The sequence below is a fragment of the Rhipicephalus microplus genome, chromosome 10 (assembly GCF_043290135.1).
Source record: "Rhipicephalus microplus isolate Deutch F79 chromosome 10, USDA_Rmic, whole genome shotgun sequence".
Classification (NCBI taxonomy): domain Eukaryota; kingdom Metazoa; phylum Arthropoda; class Arachnida; order Ixodida; family Ixodidae; genus Rhipicephalus; species Rhipicephalus microplus.
This window is the reverse complement of record NC_134709.1, coordinates 17,192,123-17,209,704: the sequence shown is the minus strand read 5'-3', so window position 1 is coordinate 17,209,704 and position 17,582 is coordinate 17,192,123. Positions and strand designations below refer to the sequence as shown.

The following is a 17,582-nucleotide window of genomic DNA, read 5'->3' as shown; positions in this document are numbered from 1 at the left end:
TGTCATGCCTGACCGCTTACGTGTGCATTTATTTGTAGTGTTATCATTGAAATTTTTTTTTGTCTTTTTTCAGGACTCGGACTCAGCACTGAAGTTTGTCGTCGGTGTTTTTCCCTCGAAGTTGTTCATATTAGCTTTTCCGGCAAGCTCTAGTCACGTTCAAAAAGTACAAACAAGTTAACATGAAGATGTCTATTGCCGTTCCGTTGCATCTCGACAAAAAATGTATGAGCGCCCCTTTGAACTGGTGCGCCATGGTGTGCCATGAAAATTTTAGGTTGGAGCTTTTTATTTGCATTTCATTCGTTTCATAACAAAATCAAACTTCACTTAATTGAATGTGTAAGCATTTTTCATGTATATACACACACACACATTCAGCTTGTCACTTGCACACAAAGGATAGACCCAGAGGCTTACTTCCTTTATTTTAGGTCATCTTTTTACTTCTCGCACCGTTCATCGAATTGTCATGTCAGAGCACAAAGTTAAAAGCTATTCAAGTTTGCTCACAGCAACCTGGTAGACGCACATGTTGAAGCAAGTTTTCAGCTGAAAAAATTCAATGCTGGTGAAAGGTCCACTCCTTCAGTTGAAAAACCTTACGAAAGAGTTTCTATCAAAGACACCAGACTAATGTGAAAGTTTTGGCAATACTGAAAAATGATCTCTGGTTAGTCACAGTAAATTGTGACCTATGATGCAAAAGGGTGTTGTTTTGCTGGCAAACACCGCGATATGCTTTCAAAACGTGTCTCAACGTTGAGGGTAGAGAGGATTGACAACTTTTACTACAAAGGGTTAGTCAATTTAAATCTAGACTTAAGTACATGGCTGTTCTTTGCCTTTTCACTCCATTGTCAGTATTTGAACATGCAACCTTGAGCTTAGCAGTGTAGTGCCGTGGTCATTAAACTATCACAGCAGGTGAAATAGAAATTAAAACCTCAAAGCATACTCAATGCAATTTAGCATTCTCACTGATTGGGTGCAGGGATCGTAACATGGGCAGCGGAACTTCGAACTTGATTATTCGAAATAAAGGGGCACCTCAGACGCATGCGACTTAAGGCCTGCGTTTTACATATTGCTGAGCACTAGCCGTCATTTGCTTCAGCATGTAAATTTATTTTTATTTACAGAAATACTGCAGGCAAGAAATTAATCCCGTACAAGAAATTTTTAGAGCTGTTTGAAAGTTCCTGTGTGTTTTTAGCAGTGATAGCTACACCATCCCGACCTTTTTCGACATAGTTAGATGGCCTCCCAAATGTGCCTACAAATCACCGAATGGGCTCACTTTCGTCGTGATACCTGTCGAACAAACTGCGTTAAGGAGACTCCTTCCACTACGTAGCATTTATGTAGTGTTTTTTTCCCAAAGCAGCTGCAAGTAACATCGTGGCTTTGTGGTAGGACACCTGCTTGGCACGCGAACGGCCCTAATTCGATTCTCAATGGGACCGGAAATTTTATTCATTATTTTATTTGCTTTTCTGGATTTTTCGCTCGCAACCAACGGTGCCGGCGAAATTTCTGCGACATGAGCTCTCTAACGCTATTACGATGAAAAGAAAGATAACAAGCAATAATACAAACAGAATCTGAAAGAAATTAAAGTAAAAGTAATACGGGTTGTGAAAAGGCAATACAAATAAATACCTGTGAATATAGTAACAGTCACAGAATTTATCAAATAAATGAAATGGAACCAATTATTATCCCCGGTAAAATAAACTGATTAGAAAGCAAGCCAGGAGGAGGCATTCGAGTGCGCTAAGACCTCGTGTTGAATTACAATGGCTGACCGCAAGCGCTGTGCCGGACTGCGAATGGAGCGTGCAGATCCGAGCAGGATCGCTCTCGCCAAATCTGCGATTGAAACGTGCGTGTCTTGATGGGAGCTGTTGGTGAGCGGACTAGGGAGGAAGCACGAGAGGTAGCGAGGGAGTGCAAAGTGTTTTCCGGACATCCATTGGTGATTGGATGAAAGGCGGGCGCACACTTGAACTTCCAGGCAAATCCGCCGATTTCATTCTTGCTCCACGGAGTAATCGGTGATCTGCGGCTGCTCTCAATCTGCCATTGAAACACACAATTCATGCTCCCAATCCGCCATTAGAATGTGATTACTCCACCCAGAGCAGAAAAACTTGATCTGGATCTGCCATTGGAATTGAACATCAGTTGGTCAGGAGAGAGATCATTCTAATCATAAGTCGATAGTGGAAAAAATGAAAATTTAAATATTTGTTTCGGCAAAATAGGGGGTTAAAGCACACCAGTGCAATGAGTGCACCGTGATGAAAGTGGAGATAAGCATGATGGTGGGTCAAGCCAGAGCTTCCGATTTAGCAAGGAATATAAAAATTTTAGGTGTTGATCGCTTCGCCTGGATTGCAATGAAAAAACCTGTTGGGATTCCATAAATGATGTAACAAAAAACTGGGGGCCATATTAAGCAAAAATAAACCGCACAGCCTCTCGCTGGATTTTTTCAAGCGCGTTGACGTTGGTGTACGGGTCTCGCATTAGAGAAGCGTATTCAAGCTTAGGCCCGATCAGGTGTTCGTAAGTCAAGCGTTTAACATGTGGTGGTGAATTTCTAAGCTTGTGATCCTACCCTCGTTTCTCGAAATAAGTTGACATTTGCACTGTGCGTGCCCCGTCTCACCGTCATGCAGAACCAGTTAGCCCAACTGAGTGCGCTGACAAGAATCACATTGTACTACTACTTCATAAATGATTGCGGCCGAACGCAGTGGCAAGCAACATCCCTTTTGACATACGTTGTCGTGTTTCACTAATGCTTCTTAGAGATAGTGTTGTGAGGAATTGTTTGATAAAACAACCTTTACACCAGTAGGCACCGTAAGTGCTGCATTACTAAATGCTCGCGAATTCGTAAGTTGTCATTGGCGAGGAGGAGCTACATACATTCATGCAAGACTAAAATGTAGACTTGGGTCTGATGTTTACAAAGACTGGGCCATGTAACCAGGTTGTTCTGGGGCACACTCGAACAAAGCGTGCCAAAGAATTGAAATTGCTTTCGGCGCTACAAGAGAGCGAATGGGCGACACATTACAAGTTTGTCAGTTATGTATAATGATGCATTCCATTTTCTGATAATAAAGAAGGCGAGACACTGAGAACACTGGCTGTCCTGAAGGTCGTATTGCTATCGATCGACAATCACTTGTCGAACCGCGGCAATACGGGCAGTATTAAGTTTCCAAATGAGGAGTCCTGCGGTATGAAGAAACCGACGGAACTGGAGTGGGCATGTTGAAGCGCGGTCCTCTGCGATGTGGTCAGTGCGTGGGCGTCGGTCGTGTTGGCTGTCGCCTGGAATGCCCCAAAATGTGCAGGTCAACTTTCCGGCCAACGCACGGAGCCATATAATGGTACTAAGTGCAATCGCAAGACGAAGGACACCAAAAAAAATATGCAGGATTTCCACCAGATGTTTATTAACTGCACACACAAGTACCCTTACTTAGGCTTCTGTGTGTGTGTGCAGGTATCTCATTAGTGTCAGGTGTAAGAAAGTGCAGTACCTGTTTTTTCTCGGTGTCCCTTGTCTTGTGAGTGCACTTCGTACTCCAGGTATCAAAGATAAAATTTCATTTCTTTAGTTTATGAATGTGTGTCCATACATATTTCAGTTGAACTGTACTGACTGCGTAATCACAGCTCTTACAGTCTTTAGATTATTTTAGTTTTGATTAAGTACATTAAGTTGTTGAACCACTATCAACTTAATTGACCTGATGTAATCCTGGGGGCAAGACTCCAGGAAAAGAGCGACACGTCAAATTGCGAATTTTTGCTGTATTAAAGCATTACCAACCTAGTTCAATAAATCTGCGTAGGTAGTAAGGGTGTTTTCGCATTTCGTCTCCACTGAAACGCGGCCGCCTAAGACTGGAATCGAACCCGCGTCTTTGAGCGATGACACGGCACCTTTTTGACACCTAATCCTCGTTGTTCCAGCAATAGGTTACCGCGGGCTATAGCCGAGTTAGACGACTGCAGATACAGTTATCTTGTTTACAAGCGGGACAAACGCCGAGACAAGAGCCAAGTCTTCTTCCATGCAAACCTACCGCAGAAGGTAGCGCCGCTGGGCTGTAATGAAGAGAGAAAGAAAGGCGAAACGTCCGGGTTATTTCTCAAATCTCACGCGCAAATAAGGAAAGCTCGGTCGCCGAGCGCACGACTGTGGGCAAACCTTGCGTTCACTTGGCCCTGCTTGAGGAGCAGCTGTTTCTTCTGCTGTAGCTCCTCGAGAATCTTGCGGTTCTGAAGCTCTGGAAACGAAATTTGAGACAACGTGACTGGAGTCGGACATCTCCCCAAGAATGGCACGAGCGCGTGCCTCGATTATCGGATAAACGTGAAGTTGAAAAAAACATTTTAATCTTGCGATACCTTGCCGGGCTGTCGGTGGTTGAAAAGCCATCTTGTGTTGTTGTTTTCGGTTTTGATGTCGCTGGCGAGTGCGTCTTTTTGAAAAGTGATGGTGACTTTGTTGACCTAAAAATTCGCACAATACTACTGTGCGTGCGTTTGTCACTGACTACAGTCTTCAAATGACTTTATGGAACCTTGCAACTTATATTTGAACTTGCATTCAAAAGAAAAGTACTGTATTATTATGTGAAAGCGGTTAATTGTAGGAGGCACTGATTGTAGACGGATGATGTGCTGCTAACCTTGGCGAGCGACTAGCGGGAGCGCGAAAATGTCCGCAAGTATGGAAACCGAGCAAAATGCCGAGCAAGACGGCGCTAACAACGCGGAAAAAGTGGAAAAGCTGTGCCGTTTCCCTTTGTCACGAGTCAAGAACATCATGAAACTCGACCCCGATGTTGGGCTCGCCAGTCAAGAGGCCGTGTTTCTCGTCGCGAAAGCCACGGTGAGTTTTAATCGCTTATTCGATGCGCGTAGAAATTTCGCGTGTGTGTACTGCGATGCACCCGCTATGATTGCAGGAACTGTTCGTTGCCTCCCTGGCGAAAGAAGCGTACACTTTCACGCGACAAGCGAAGAAGAAAACTATGCAAAAGAAGGACGTTGGTGCGTGTAAATGCTCCGTGTTTTTTTTTTTTTTTTTTTTTTCATCGCGTGGTAGGAGTTGGTGGAGTGTACTGCATGCTAAACTGAGTGTCGCCGATCGTTTTCACCTTTCGCAGATTCGTCTGTCGAAGCTGTCGAAGCGTTCGCTTTTTTGGAAGGTTCGTGCTCAAACCTGTGCGCTGTTTAAGTCATTGGCAAGCTAGTAACAATGACAGTTGAAATTACGAGATTTGATGTTCTTTTCAGGGACTCTGGATTGATGGCCCGCCGCTCGTACTGCTGTCTGTAGAAGTGTACTTCTGTAAATAAATTACCTGTTTTTACTGAAATAAACAGTCTCCCGTGCGATTTTTTTTAGCATTTCTCACCAATTCGGCAAACGATTATCCGATGCTTCCGAATTTCGATCATTCTCTTTTTTTTTCGTCTGCAACCTATAAGAGGCAGTGTGAGCTGTGCGGATTGCCCGAATCACAATCGCGTTGCATGCAGTGTTCCTTTGCAATAGTTAAATGTTATTGAAACCGTTTGTTGTGCATTCACTCGCCAACGCCATGCAAAGCACAACATTGTCAACTGTGGCAACGGCTGATAGACAGAATGAAATCACCACAAGTGACGACGACCCTTCGCAGGTATGCTTACGCCCGTTGACTTCTCGTGGCCCTCCTACACACATGGTTTTTTCTCCTTTTTTAACGCATTGTTAAGGTCATTCTCAGCCTCGCATGGTCATCGAGAAGGTTTGGAGCTGCCTATTATGACAGCAGCACTTGCAAAATGTACCTCATTCCTGACCAAGAAGATTTACCACCGGTACACTCCCTTTTGTTCTCCGGTACGTTTCGTTTGGGGACAACTTGGGTTGTGACGCTTTGTTTGTTTACTAATGTGATTTCATATCTTAAGTGCTGCGAGAAGTCAGGCCCTCTTGTGTTCTGCTGAGTGCCAAGTCCGACGAGAAACTGATGAAGGCCATCAACGATTTCTGTAAGTGCCAGCTTGGCTTTCACAGTGGCGTGCAGTGAGTACTTACATATCCGATTTCTCAGTGTCACCCGACAAAGCTTCGTCGAACACGAGGTCCTACAACAAGGAGGTTGTTCGTACTCTTCCTTTCAAGGACTTTGGTGAGGCTAGTTTTTACATTACAGTTACATACGCTCATGCCTAAATACTGTCTTCTCGTACTCCTAACAGCATACGAACCCAGCCGGCACAGGCTTCTGTATTTGACATTGCCCAACATGCCGAGTGGACTCTCTGACGAGGCACGCTATGTCTACATGGCATCGTTAATTGACTTCAATGCCATTGCCATGGTAAGACTTTGTAAGACTTTGTGTCTCTTCTCTCCTGTTCTCGTGTAAAAGTTGTGCGCTTCCTACCGAAATAGCAAGATTTTGTTTCTCATGCAATTGAGATGAGTGCTGTGATTACTTTAAGTACAACTAGTATATTCTCAAGGGACGTGCAACCTTATATTGAAACTGAGTTGTCTGAATGCAGAAAAAATAGCGCTGTGCGTTACTGTTGCTGATTAAAACTTATTACGAAGACATTCAAGAAACTCTGCGATAAAATCATGAACAAATGCTTCTCTATGTATTGTAATGTTGTAAACTTGTGATTCTAGTTGTACTTTTGTGTACATTGAGAAATAGGTAGTACTCGAACCAAAAAAAGCTTTGTGTTCTTTCTTGTGACTTTTATTAATAAGCTCCGCCATTCAAATTGTGGGTTGATATAAAATGTGAACACTAGCAAGTGATGGCTGTTGGTTTTTATCGTCAAAATGACTTGGTGACTTTGACTTTCTGCAGGTGAACATGATGTTGCAAGTACGATTCCCACCTAAATGGCCTCATTCTAGGGTTTGTAAAGCGCAATAAGTGTTAATGTGCCGCATAACATATTTACCGCCAAAAACATGGTTATAAGGAGGGGAGGGGCCTTATGAGTCTTGGTTCGCTAATATGGATTAGTTGGCTCAATAGAAACTTTATGGTCTTGCTTGGACTCTTCCAGGTTAGGTCTGCTGGTGCCTTGCTAAACTATCTTAGCCAATGCAAGCTTGACTGCCTCCAAAGCTCACAGGACAGCAATCTGATTCGAGACATTGTGACATGCAGCTTGTGAGTACTTTAATTTTTTATTATGCTTACTTCATAGGAGTTTTCAGGATTTTATCCCTCGAGGTCGCAGAAATCTTCTTTGCATTCTGCATGGGGCCCCTGATTGAGGGATTCTGGGCTGTTATGGCAGTCAGTACAATAAATCAAATATCAGTTTTATCAACTTCCCCTGGTCTAGGCTGTTATGATTGTTAGTGGATTAAATCAAATATCAATTTACTCAACTTCACATGGCACTTTTTGTGAAAGCTCATTTGGTCATTACTTTTGTTCAGTTCTGCAGACTTGCGAAAGTTAGATCAATAGCACCTGTACTCCACGAGAAAGACTATCCGCACTTACTTGTGAAGCACAAAGCAGTACATCTGAATAGCACATAACAAAAAAAAAGGCTGGAACTTTCATTGTAATGTGAATGGTTTAATGGTAATGTGGCAGGCAGTCACCTGAAGAAAACTGGGAACCCTCATTCATACTTCAGCATCGTCTTCAAGCACTCAAAAGATGCTTTAGCCACTTATACAGCTGTGTTGCATCTTAGCAATTGATAGTTTCGAATGCACGTCACACAGTGCTCGCAAGGTTCTGAAGACATTGCTTTGTTGTTGTTTTGCCGCATGTGTCTTACAAATTCAAATTCTTTATTCCTGCCTTGTAGAGTACAGACAGTGGAGGCGCAGAAATATCTGTCAGAGACAGCTTGACAAAGCCGCGACACTTTTTTGCTCAGCAACAGCTTCACAGCAAAGTTCATTAAACAACAGTATTGACATAGTGTAATAGCAAATAAACAATCAACTAATACAAAAGAGACAACTAGAAGATATTGTAAAATATAGTGTAAATAATATTCATATTAGACACACACACAGAGATGTCTATAAAGAATAAAAAGAGCAAAAACAAAAACTACGCGATAGAAATATAAACAAGATGGATTCAGAAAAAAACAGAGGCCGGAAGCAATGGGAGATTCTTCAAAAGAGTATTGTACTGAATTAGCATGCAAAGTGGGGGAGTAAGAGGAAAGGAAAGGAGGGGGGCTTTTATTTATATTGTATTGGGCTTTTGTTCATGTGGACAAGTAAAGGTTGCGAGGGGAGCTGTTACACTCCGTCATGATTCCGTAGGGGTTGAGAAAAATTGTGCCATTGTAAGTCTCCAAGAAGGCATCACATGGTGAGCAGCAACTGAGTACAAGATTTTCTCTTCTTCAGTTGAGGTTGAGAGAGAGGGTGTATCATAGCCAAAAAAGCAGTGACATAGCCAGAAATTGTTTTTCGGCTGCTGTACTATGTGATTTCTCGTGATTTCCCACCATTTCCTGGCTATATTGGTGTATTGAAGCATCGGCTCCAGCGATATTACTTGTTCAATGATTTCCCATCACTCATGCGAGCGAGTGTTGCATGCAATTTACTCGAAGAAACTCTATAGTGCTAGTGTAAGCATCCAGCCAGAAGCACACAGATTCAAGAATGTGCCTAAGGTTTATTTTTCTGGCTTTGAACACTTCTGTGACTTTGCAAAGCGAATGCTTTCAAATGAATATTGCACTGTAAAAGCGACAGCTTGCAGTGGTGGTGCATTTTCATAATCTTGTTGCCTTGCTGTTCTTTAGGGATTTAAAAGTGCTCTAAAATTTTTAAATCATCATAAAGTGGGATAGTCAGGGTGAACAGGGGAAGTGCCTCAGACAGGCTGGCCGACGTTTCGATAGGAGGACCTATCGTTGTCAGAGGCACCTTGTCATCCTTGGCGTGTTAGTTTTTAATAACTACTTAACTATTACTCACTACTTAAAACTACTACTCACTGCTAACACCCTTAAAACCAACACCCCAGAAATGACAAGGTGCCTTTGACAAAGATAGGTCCTTTTATCAAAACGTTGGTCAGCCTGTCTGAGGCACTTCCACTGTTCACCCTGACTATCCCACTACGTGTTTCCATCTGTTGGCTCCCATCTAGATTTTGAATCATCATAAATATATGTCAGGTCAGATGCATGTTGTGTTCATTGTAGCCGCACAATGCCAGCACTGTGCTTGCCTCTGGTGATTATCATGGGAAACTAAGATTTTGTCTGTGTTGTCCCAAGCTTCTCAGTACAGCTTTTTTTTTTTTCCAGGAGGGATCGCATTCGCATCAGCCAGATGACTCTAGGGTAAGATAAACCGTTTTATGGCTGGTTATGTCTCACTTACACCAGCGAATGACAAAGATCACTTGAATGGTTGCAATTGACAGCCACGAATCAAATCGCGGCAGCCGATGTTCTTGCTGGCCTGCACAACCTGTCTTTTGTGAAGGCAGTATGCCTCGCATTTGGTCGTGTTCACGTCTGTTCACATCGCCATTGCATTGTAAAGTAAGCATACATCCTGTTCTAGCACTTCCGATTGGCTCGCGAGCTTTGCAGCTGCAGTCGTTGGACTTGAAAAATTAAGCAGCGAGTTATTGAGCCAATACAGTGCTTCTTGAACAAAGCAACCATCTTCAATTATTTGTAAGCACTTTGGTCGTGTGACTACTGCAAGTCAACGGTGCTAATGAGCCTTTAGTCTGAATTGAAATGCCCCACTTTCACACCTGTTTCACTGGTAAATGTGTCTTTCATTCTTTGGTGCAATCTACAGCTGCCTGCAGATCTTCAAGGAAGAGTGGCACCCTTCTGTCTACAAATTCGGCATTGCTGGCAAGGAGGGGCTCTCCTTGTTTGGTGAGGCTCTGCAACTAGTACTTATGGTTTATGTCTTTTGGAGCTTATGTAACTGCTGGTCAGCAAATATTAACAGAACTTTTTCAGACTTGCTCCAAAAAAGTTTTTTTTCTCCTCTTGGGACTCATTCAGACTCGCTGAATGTCTACTTGGCCGGGCTCTTTGAAACTCAAACAGTTTGTGTCTGAATGAGTCAGCTTGTTAGTTTCCCAACCTGTAGTAATGACTGAATGCTTCATTGCCTGAATTATGCAAAAATTGTTACTGGAGACTTTATATCTTTTGTTAGCAGTCTTGGAGGTCGTGAGTAGGCATAGTACTGCAGATGGTGTTGGGCGGTTTGGTACTACAGTACTCCGAATTTCGCAAAACTGGATTTTCTTTTGCGGTAAAGTACAATGAAATGAAAGTTGTCACGTTTAATTGACTGTAACTACAGTTAAAGCTTGCGAATTTGAACTAGAAGGAGACTTGAAATTGTTTGAATTAAGTGGAGTTCGAATTAGGAAGTTCACGCTAGCACAAACCCACATCGTGGCACATTGCATGCGCAGAACTGAAAAAAGCGACCTCCTGATTCATTATCAAGAATTAAGCGATGCTACGTGTTTGGTGCAAGTGGTTTTGTAGATTAAGATCGTGAAGCTCTGTCAGCAAAGAGAATCAGTCGATCAGCCAGTCGTATGCCAGACGCAAGCAGCAACATGCGTTCATGCGAGCAGTGAGCCTTAGTGTCGACATATATGAGGCCATTTATGTCCTAAAACACAATAATTTAAGTAGGCCAATGTGATGCAATTGAAGTTAAATGTAATGAGTAATTTACATTTCCTTGCACTTCTGTCGCGACTCCACGAGCATAGTTTCTAGTTTGCCCAAGAGCTCGAGCACAAAGTCTAAATTCTCATCTGTGGAGGAGTACTGCTGTTTTGTTGTTCTGCATCTCTAGTAAATTTGGTTCGCTTTCGTTTTTGCAACACATTGGTGATCAATCTAGGCTGACTTTCGTGAGGAGGGATAAAAGCCAGTGGTTTTGCCGCTCGAATTAAATGCTGCGGATGCCAACACTTTCAAATGATTGGAAGTTTTCCCCCATAGGGCTGGGGCGAGACCATAGTATCAGTTACTTATATTTCATAATCATTTCAGGCAATGATAAATAATAAATTGTACATATGCCCTGTCTAGGAGGGCGACAAAAAACCACAAATGCCTGACTGAGTGTCACTTATCTTTCTAGATGCACATGACCGAAATAACAGAGGCTGTTTCATAAGAAAATATCAATACATACACTAGATTACATTTACTAAACATATTTGATAATGAATACACAAGATGAATACAATTATACAAGCATAGTACAGATGTCCAAGACCACTACAGAAATGTAGATACTACAGATTGGAGCAATAAAAAAAAAGATAATTATTCTTGAATTGGTACAAATATTGCAGCTATCTTTTTTACGCAGTTCATGTGCATCGTTTCTTATACCATATTTATGATGGTAGGGTGATGATTTAAGAAGTCTGCAATCAGTTAAGGTTGTTCTCGCATGCCATAATCAGTCCCTGTAAAACCTTTGTCATCCACGGTTCTTCTAGTTTCGTAAGTGTGCCCTTCGCCAGAAATTGTCAATGATGAAAGTTATGCTGACATAACTTTATTTTCGGAAGTATTTCAATGCTATGCATTGTTAATATAATATTTGCTTTGAAAAGTAGCACAGAGTGAGTTATATAAGGCATATTTTCAATAACTTGTAAAATATGTTTTTGTAGTGTACACAGCTCATTAATATTTTATGTTATTGTGCCCCATACAAGGAGGCAGCATTGTAAACAGAAATAGTGCGTAATACAGCTGATTTTTAACCATCATGATAAAAGATGTTTTACACTACTTATAATAGTACCAGAGTGCAGTAGAGTTCGAATCGAGTGTAAGCTTGTGTCCGCTGAGTTTCAATCAACGAGCTTTTACTGTATCATAATATCAAAAGCCTATACCGCTGTTTCATTGTGGTTTCGGAAATGTTTTAATTCTTCCTCACTTAAGAAAAGCTGCACCCTGTCAGATGTAGCTGACTGAGAATTCATAGTACTATCAGCTTTAACTTTTATTGTTTTTATTCTCTGACTCCTCATAGGTCAGTTCAATCGCTGCAGGTCGAAGGTAGGATCAAGGGAGCTGAGGTGAGCATTGTATCGAGAACTACTTAGTAATTATATGCATAACGCCAGATAGCCAAATATTTTCATTAGAGGAAATGGCATCATCCTAGAATATGTGAGGGGAGATGTTGCATAATCGATCAGTTATAAAGACTTTATGTACTAACCAGCCAAAGCTGTAGTTTATTGAGCTCCTGTGAAAGTGATGCATACTATTAGTTCGCTTTCGCTACCATCACTACTGTTGAGTACAGGGTGGTTGCAAATTTGGAGCATCGTTGCACCTTAGCAAACCACTCACTCTCACGAAAGAAAGAAAGAAATGCTTTTATGATGTGCTGAATACGCTAGCCTAGAGAGTTAGTATGGAAACTCTGTTTGTAGATGAAGTGTCTTTTTAGAAACGAGAGCCTAACTGTTTCCAGCGTTTGTTTGTAGAATGCAACAACTTTTGTTGTTTCTATTTGGTCGCAGAAAGCTTTTCTGCCGACCCACGCGAGATCTAAGTGTCCTCCAGTCAAGGCAGGCCACTGTCGCCTTTTTCAACATTCCAAACAACCAGCCCGTTGTCAACAGCTTGCGAGAATGCTTGGGAAACGTCAGAGATGTGTCGGTATGTCTGATTTGGCTAGCTTCTAATATTGGTACTGTGCATAGGAGTTACATTTTTTTTTCTTGCGAGACTATCTGCCGAGCTGAAGTTGCTAGAGAGGGAGAGGCAAGGAAAATTAGGAAGGGAAATCGCAAGAAATTATGTCAAAGACGCAAGGCGTGCAGGCACGAACTCATACTCCATAAACGCCAGCGCTTGTGGTGTCTCTCTTGTGTCTGTGTTTGCACGTCCCATCTCTTTAACATGAATACTACCTACCAACTAGCCCACCTCTCTCTGTTATTGTAATATAGTATTATGTAGTTCTCTCAGTTTCCTACAGTTTGAGTGGTACTAAATTTTCATTCACCCAAAGGGCGCGAGAATGGACATTTTATCAGGGGTGGGAAACAATACATAGTACAACGAACAAAACTATAAAAGTAAAACGATGAAGACAAAGACAGATTGAAATGCTCAACGTTGGGGGCCGCATACCATAGAAAGTTATGGACCAGAAGATGCAAAAGCACCAATAGTCTATCCTGTTGCTCAAACCGGAAAATTGTATGGGTCATGATTGGGACTATGAAAACAGCGCACAGCGTTCATGGCGACGAGGATCATCATGCAACCGTGCTTCGATTACCTGATGACAGGAAGTCCGGCTCTTTTGACAATACTTTAGCAGCGAACATGTAATGTCTTCTCAGTGTAAACTTTATTTATTTGTCAGTGCCAAATGTACAACAGGTCTCATTAGTGTCTTTGTCCATCCAGGTCCACAAGTGTTAAAACCATGTTAGGGCTCTTGAAACTGGCACTTGTGAATGTCTATCTCCATATTTTGCAAGAAAGAAACATGCTCACTGCAGTGATATCAATAATATAGCACAATTCTCTACATTGTCTTTTTTTAAAGGGGATTCTCATGCGGATGAGCAAAGCTGCTGCCACCGTGAACGAATGGAAGACGTTCTACAAGGTGCATAATCAGCCTTCAATTACACTAGCACACTGTTTCCTACAGTGGCGCATTGTAGTGCATTCCAGTGCATTCTATTAAATCAATTACCTAATTTGGACAATATATCAAGCTGTTCCTATAGCATCCCAACATTCACAGACTCTGTTATAGTAGTGTCTTAAAAGTTTTCAATTTTGTTGAGCCGTGCATCTCAGATGTACAAATGGCACTATGAAGACAAAAGGGGCTGTGTTTGTGTGTTATTTCTGCTTTAATTTTACATGCAATGTTCATAGAACTTCAGTTCAATGTCATCCTTCTCTCAAAGCAGGTGCACATGTGAGTTACATTGCAGCTGTTTGATAACTGGTTGAAAAAAGAGTTTCTAGTGACAGGTATACGAGAATCTACCTTTTATTCAGATTGTAAGAGTTCTATTTGGAGTGAGAAATATCATGCAGTCTATAACAACAAAGAAAGTATCAGTTCATGTCAATGGCTCAGGCATCTTGCATGGCATGTTGACAAGTGGTGTCAGTTTCATCTAAACGGCTGGGTGTGGCTACAATCGCCAATTACTTTTTTTTTTTTTTTTGACAGAATGCTCATTTCTAACTCTTTGCTCGTGCGATTTCTATAGATACATACAAGGTAGAAAAAGTTTCTCCTGGGAAAACCCTGTTGTTACCTCTTGACTGCTACAGTACATTGGAGACAAAATTTTTGTTTCCTGAACAGTTTGTATTCAGTGTATGCTCGGCCCTGGCCCTATTGTACATTATCACTGAGTGATGATGTACAATGACCCATTACATTTGAGTATTGTATCTACACTGCTAGCAATGCATGCTGGAAACACGACAGGGGATAGAATTTGCTGATGCTGTCTTTTCGAATCTTGTTTACGCTGATCCAAACATTGAAGCCATTGGTGTTTTTAAAGTGTTCTGCTCTACCTCCAAGTACGGTATCATGTAATAAAATTATACATGAATGGGTGACTGATGTACGTATTACGCATTCGTGGTGTTGTTTTGTTGCAACACGACATGCTGATGTGGGCATTGGATTCCTCAAGCTGTTAGTAGCCTCCACAATATGGCTCGAGAAGAGTGTGAAACATTTGCCTGTCTTGTATAAGGATAGCTGGATAATGAACTTGGAAACCATGCGACTATCAGGCTGCTTTTATTATGATGGAAGACAGCTTATGAGTATTTTCAACTTAGCTTGGCTGACACATTATCTTTTCCTTTTCTTGCAGACCTTTGTAAATGTGGTTTCCATCATCGGCATTTGCCACTCCAGCATTTCGCCGGAGTGCAACATCGACATCCTCGTGAAGGTGAGCCTCACGCTCCTGGCCTTGCACTGCTGCTCACCACATCATCCAAACCCCATAATACGCTTTCTGTGCAATTGCGAACATCACTTGTTTTTGCTAGTTGTGTTCACTAGTGTTTAAAAAAAAGCAATATACATTGAGGCTTGTATGAGTGCTTAATTTAAAGTGATATTTGAGGTATGCCAACATTGGCTAATGACTATAGAGTGAAAGTATGCAAGAGTTTTTTTTTTGTTTTTAGACCTTTCTTGGTTATTTTACAGCAAAATGAAATATTCATTTTCAAAAGCTGTAGGAGATGTGTTACAATTTTGATGAGTAATTAATTAAGAAGGCTTGTGCTCTAAATTCTGCTCCCATATTTGCATTATACACATATACAGGTTTCCATTGCAAAAAAAATATTATTGTTGTACTTGTCCTAGCTGCAGAGATATGGAAACCTCAAAATTGAACAGTCGTAAATTTACTTTCTTGAGAAAAATTGAAAAAAACTTAAGGCACACAGCTGGTGTGTGAAAGTTTGCAGAGAAATAGAAAAATAATTGTAGAAACCAAATATGTCAATTAAAAAAAATGAATTTTTTTGTCACTTCTTGGTCCCAAAGACCAGTCGGCCCCCTTAACTTCTTTTTGCAGCATACTGTTGAACATAATTATTTTGCTAAGGGCACTAGCATGTTCGACGAGCCGTTTTGCGCATTGCTTTCTATGAGCCTTTTCAGTACACTCAAACCTCATTATAACAAGTTCCATCTTACAAGATAATAAGTTCGTTGTGTCTGAAATTTGTTATAAAGCTCATTTCTAACACTGTATCTATTGCAATGCTTTTTTTATTTACTTCATTATAACTGATATTTTGTTATATCTATGATCGTTATGATAAGGTTTGAATGTATCATTTTTGTTTGCTTGAAATAAACATTGCCGAAAACAAATTTACATGGTATGTTTAACCTGATATTTGCTTTTATTCAAGCAAAAAGAGAACATGGATGACTTCAGTGTAATCGTGTATCTGAGTTCAATTGAACTGAGATTGATTACTACAGAACTCCCAGTTTTATGTATTTTAACATTATTTTTGTTGCAATAGAATGAGTGCCTCGACATAATGTTGATTTAGTTTGGCACATTTGCAGACAGTTCTTCATAGGTCACCACAGAAATGTTAAAGTGCCTGCTGAGCCACCCAAATTTCTTGTAAACTTCAGATACTATTCTAGCTAATCCTATAATTTTAAGCATGGTTGGAAATTCGCAGTTGCTTACGTTAGGCTTGTGCAAATGGTACATTTTTGTTCGAAGTGAGTGAAATGATTTCAGATCAAATTTGAATAATATAACATATTATAGAAAAAAAAATGGTAGGCCTGGTGAAAATATTGGAATGCTTTGAATATTCAAATGAATATTTTACTGTATTTAAATTTGCTTCAATTTGAATTTAAAATATTGAAGATTTCAATCTATTTAATATGAACTAATAGTTGCATACAAGTCTGCACGTAACCTCTTGTAAAGGTGGTTTCACTGCAATGGAGGGTGCGAAGCCGTGAAAGCATTTGTTTAGGTGTATGTTACTCTGCACGCGACTCTTTATAAAGGTGGTTTTACTGCTGTAAAGTGGCGTTAAGCTGTGAAAGCACCTATCCGAGAGAAATTCGCACTGATTTTAAAGGTTCGCTTCAAAGTTAATTGAACATATTGCCCACACATCGATTTATGATTTTGTTAAGCTTAAAACCTTGTTATACCGACTTATATGCCCTAATTATATGAAATATTAAAACATAACATATTTTAGAGGTTATCACTTGCACTCTACCGAAAGTAAAATCCTGCTATTAGTCAAAGTCGCTCCCACTTTCTTTGAAGGAAAATAAGAAAAAGGCATATCCTCAGGCCTTATTTCAATATTTTAAAGATATTGTGCAGGTTAGTTGGGTGATGACGAATAGACCCATTTTCCTTTACAATGTGATATATACTATTCGAATTCGATTCAGAACTATTCGACCAATATTACGATTTGCTTCGAATTGGCTTCGAAATTAAAATTCACGATTCGTACACGCCTGGAAAATGGTCGTATTTGTCATGACCCAACTAAACCCGCACAATATCTTCAAAATATCGACACAAGGCATGTGCGAATGCCATTCCTTTTGGTTCAAAGGACATGGAAAAAAACTGTGAATAGTAGCAGGATATCACTTTCTGTACAATGCCAGTGATAACCTGTAAAATATGTCAAGTTTTTAAATTCACTATACTAAAAGCATGTAAGCCTGTATAGCAAGCTTCTTAACTTCAAAAATGATGAATTTATTTGAGAGCAATATGTTCATTTAGCCCTCATGTGAGGCTTTGTGGCAGTAAGATTTTTTTATTAGCGATTTTCATGACGTAGCGCCCTTGCCGCTGCAGTGAAACCATCTTTGCAGTGGGTTCACACACGCTGACACACACGCACAGCGAGAGATATTTTTGAAAGTGTTAAGAAAGCCATGAACAAATGTGTATAAAACAAAACTTTCATTTTCTTGATGCATACAT

At 40.8% G+C, this 17,582-nt stretch overlaps 4 protein-coding genes across 7 annotated transcripts in view; 3 read left to right on the top strand and 1 right to left on the bottom strand.

Annotated features, from left to right (window-relative positions):
• The window catches only part of LOC119181330 (protein Hook homolog 3), a 34,968-nt gene extending 31,813 nt beyond the window's left edge, over positions 1–3,155 (top strand). Inside the window, exon 22 of the mRNA XM_037432544.2 lies at positions 74–3,155. Within this exon, the coding sequence (XP_037288441.1) occupies positions 74–92 (19 nt within the window). The 3' untranslated portion in view covers positions 93–3,155. The remainder of the gene's footprint in view (positions 1–73) is intronic.
• LOC119181332 (SOSS complex subunit C homolog) lies at positions 272–4,607 on the bottom strand. Its single transcript, XM_037432547.2, has 4 exons — positions 4,435–4,607; positions 4,235–4,313; positions 4,110–4,131; positions 272–3,348 (listed from the first exon to the last, which is right to left on the bottom strand). Exons 1-4 carry the CDS (start codon positions 4,463–4,465, stop codon positions 3,196–3,198), a joined length of 285 nt encoding a protein of 94 aa, XP_037288444.1. The 5' UTR covers positions 4,466–4,607; the 3' UTR covers positions 272–3,195.
• Positions 4,608–4,643: 36 nt separating this feature from the next.
• Positions 4,644–5,415, top strand: LOC119181331 (DNA polymerase epsilon subunit 4). The gene is made up of 4 exons (XM_037432546.2): positions 4,644–4,921; positions 4,998–5,082; positions 5,199–5,240; positions 5,329–5,415. Exons 1-4 carry the CDS (start codon positions 4,748–4,750, stop codon positions 5,340–5,342), a joined length of 315 nt encoding a protein of 104 aa, XP_037288443.1. The 5' UTR covers positions 4,644–4,747; the 3' UTR covers positions 5,343–5,415.
• Positions 5,416–5,509: 94 nt separating this feature from the next.
• Positions 5,510–17,582, top strand: part of LOC119181836 (mutS protein homolog 5-like) — a 39,455-nt gene continuing 27,382 nt past the window's right edge. For 3 of the 4 annotated variants that reach the window (XM_075875135.1, XM_075875136.1, XM_075875133.1), the window contains exons 1-12: positions 5,510–5,717; positions 5,794–5,920; positions 5,992–6,072; positions 6,135–6,212; positions 6,283–6,404; positions 7,111–7,217; positions 9,349–9,384; positions 9,857–9,939; positions 12,092–12,137; positions 12,591–12,729; positions 13,631–13,693; positions 14,940–15,020. In XM_075875135.1, the coding sequence (XP_075731250.1) occupies positions 5,595–5,717; positions 5,794–5,920; positions 5,992–6,072; positions 6,135–6,212; positions 6,283–6,404; positions 7,111–7,217; positions 9,349–9,384; positions 9,857–9,939; positions 12,092–12,137; positions 12,591–12,729; positions 13,631–13,693; positions 14,940–15,020 (1,086 nt within the window). In that variant the 5' untranslated portion in view covers positions 5,510–5,594. The remainder of the gene's footprint in view (positions 5,718–5,793; positions 5,921–5,991; positions 6,073–6,134; positions 6,213–6,282; positions 6,405–7,110; positions 7,218–9,348; positions 9,385–9,856; positions 9,940–12,091; positions 12,138–12,590; positions 12,730–13,630; positions 13,694–14,939; positions 15,021–17,582) is intronic. The other variant, XM_075875134.1, reaches the window with a different exon arrangement.

Excerpts from the sequence above, each read along its gene's own strand:
- LOC119181331 (XM_037432546.2), top strand. The coding sequence starts at position 4,748 with ATGTCCGCAAGTATGGAAACCGAGCAAAATGCCGAGCAAGACGGCGCT. Across the intron at positions 4,922-4,997 it reads TTCTCGTCGCGAAAGCCACG|GAACTGTTCGTTGCCTCCCT; the intron begins GTGAGTTTTAAT and ends CTATGATTGCAG. Across the intron at positions 5,083-5,198 it reads TATGCAAAAGAAGGACGTTG|ATTCGTCTGTCGAAGCTGTC; the intron begins GTGCGTGTAAAT and ends CACCTTTCGCAG.
- LOC119181332 (XM_037432547.2), bottom strand. The coding sequence starts at position 4,465 with ATGGCTTTTCAACCACCGACAGCCCGGCAAG. Across the intron at positions 4,314-4,434 it reads ACCACCGACAGCCCGGCAAG|AGCTTCAGAACCGCAAGATT; the intron begins GTATCGCAAGAT and ends TTTCGTTTCCAG. Across the intron at positions 4,132-4,234 it reads CAGGGCCAAGTGAACGCAAG|CCCAGCGGCGCTACCTTCTG; the intron begins GTTTGCCCACAG and ends TCTTCATTACAG.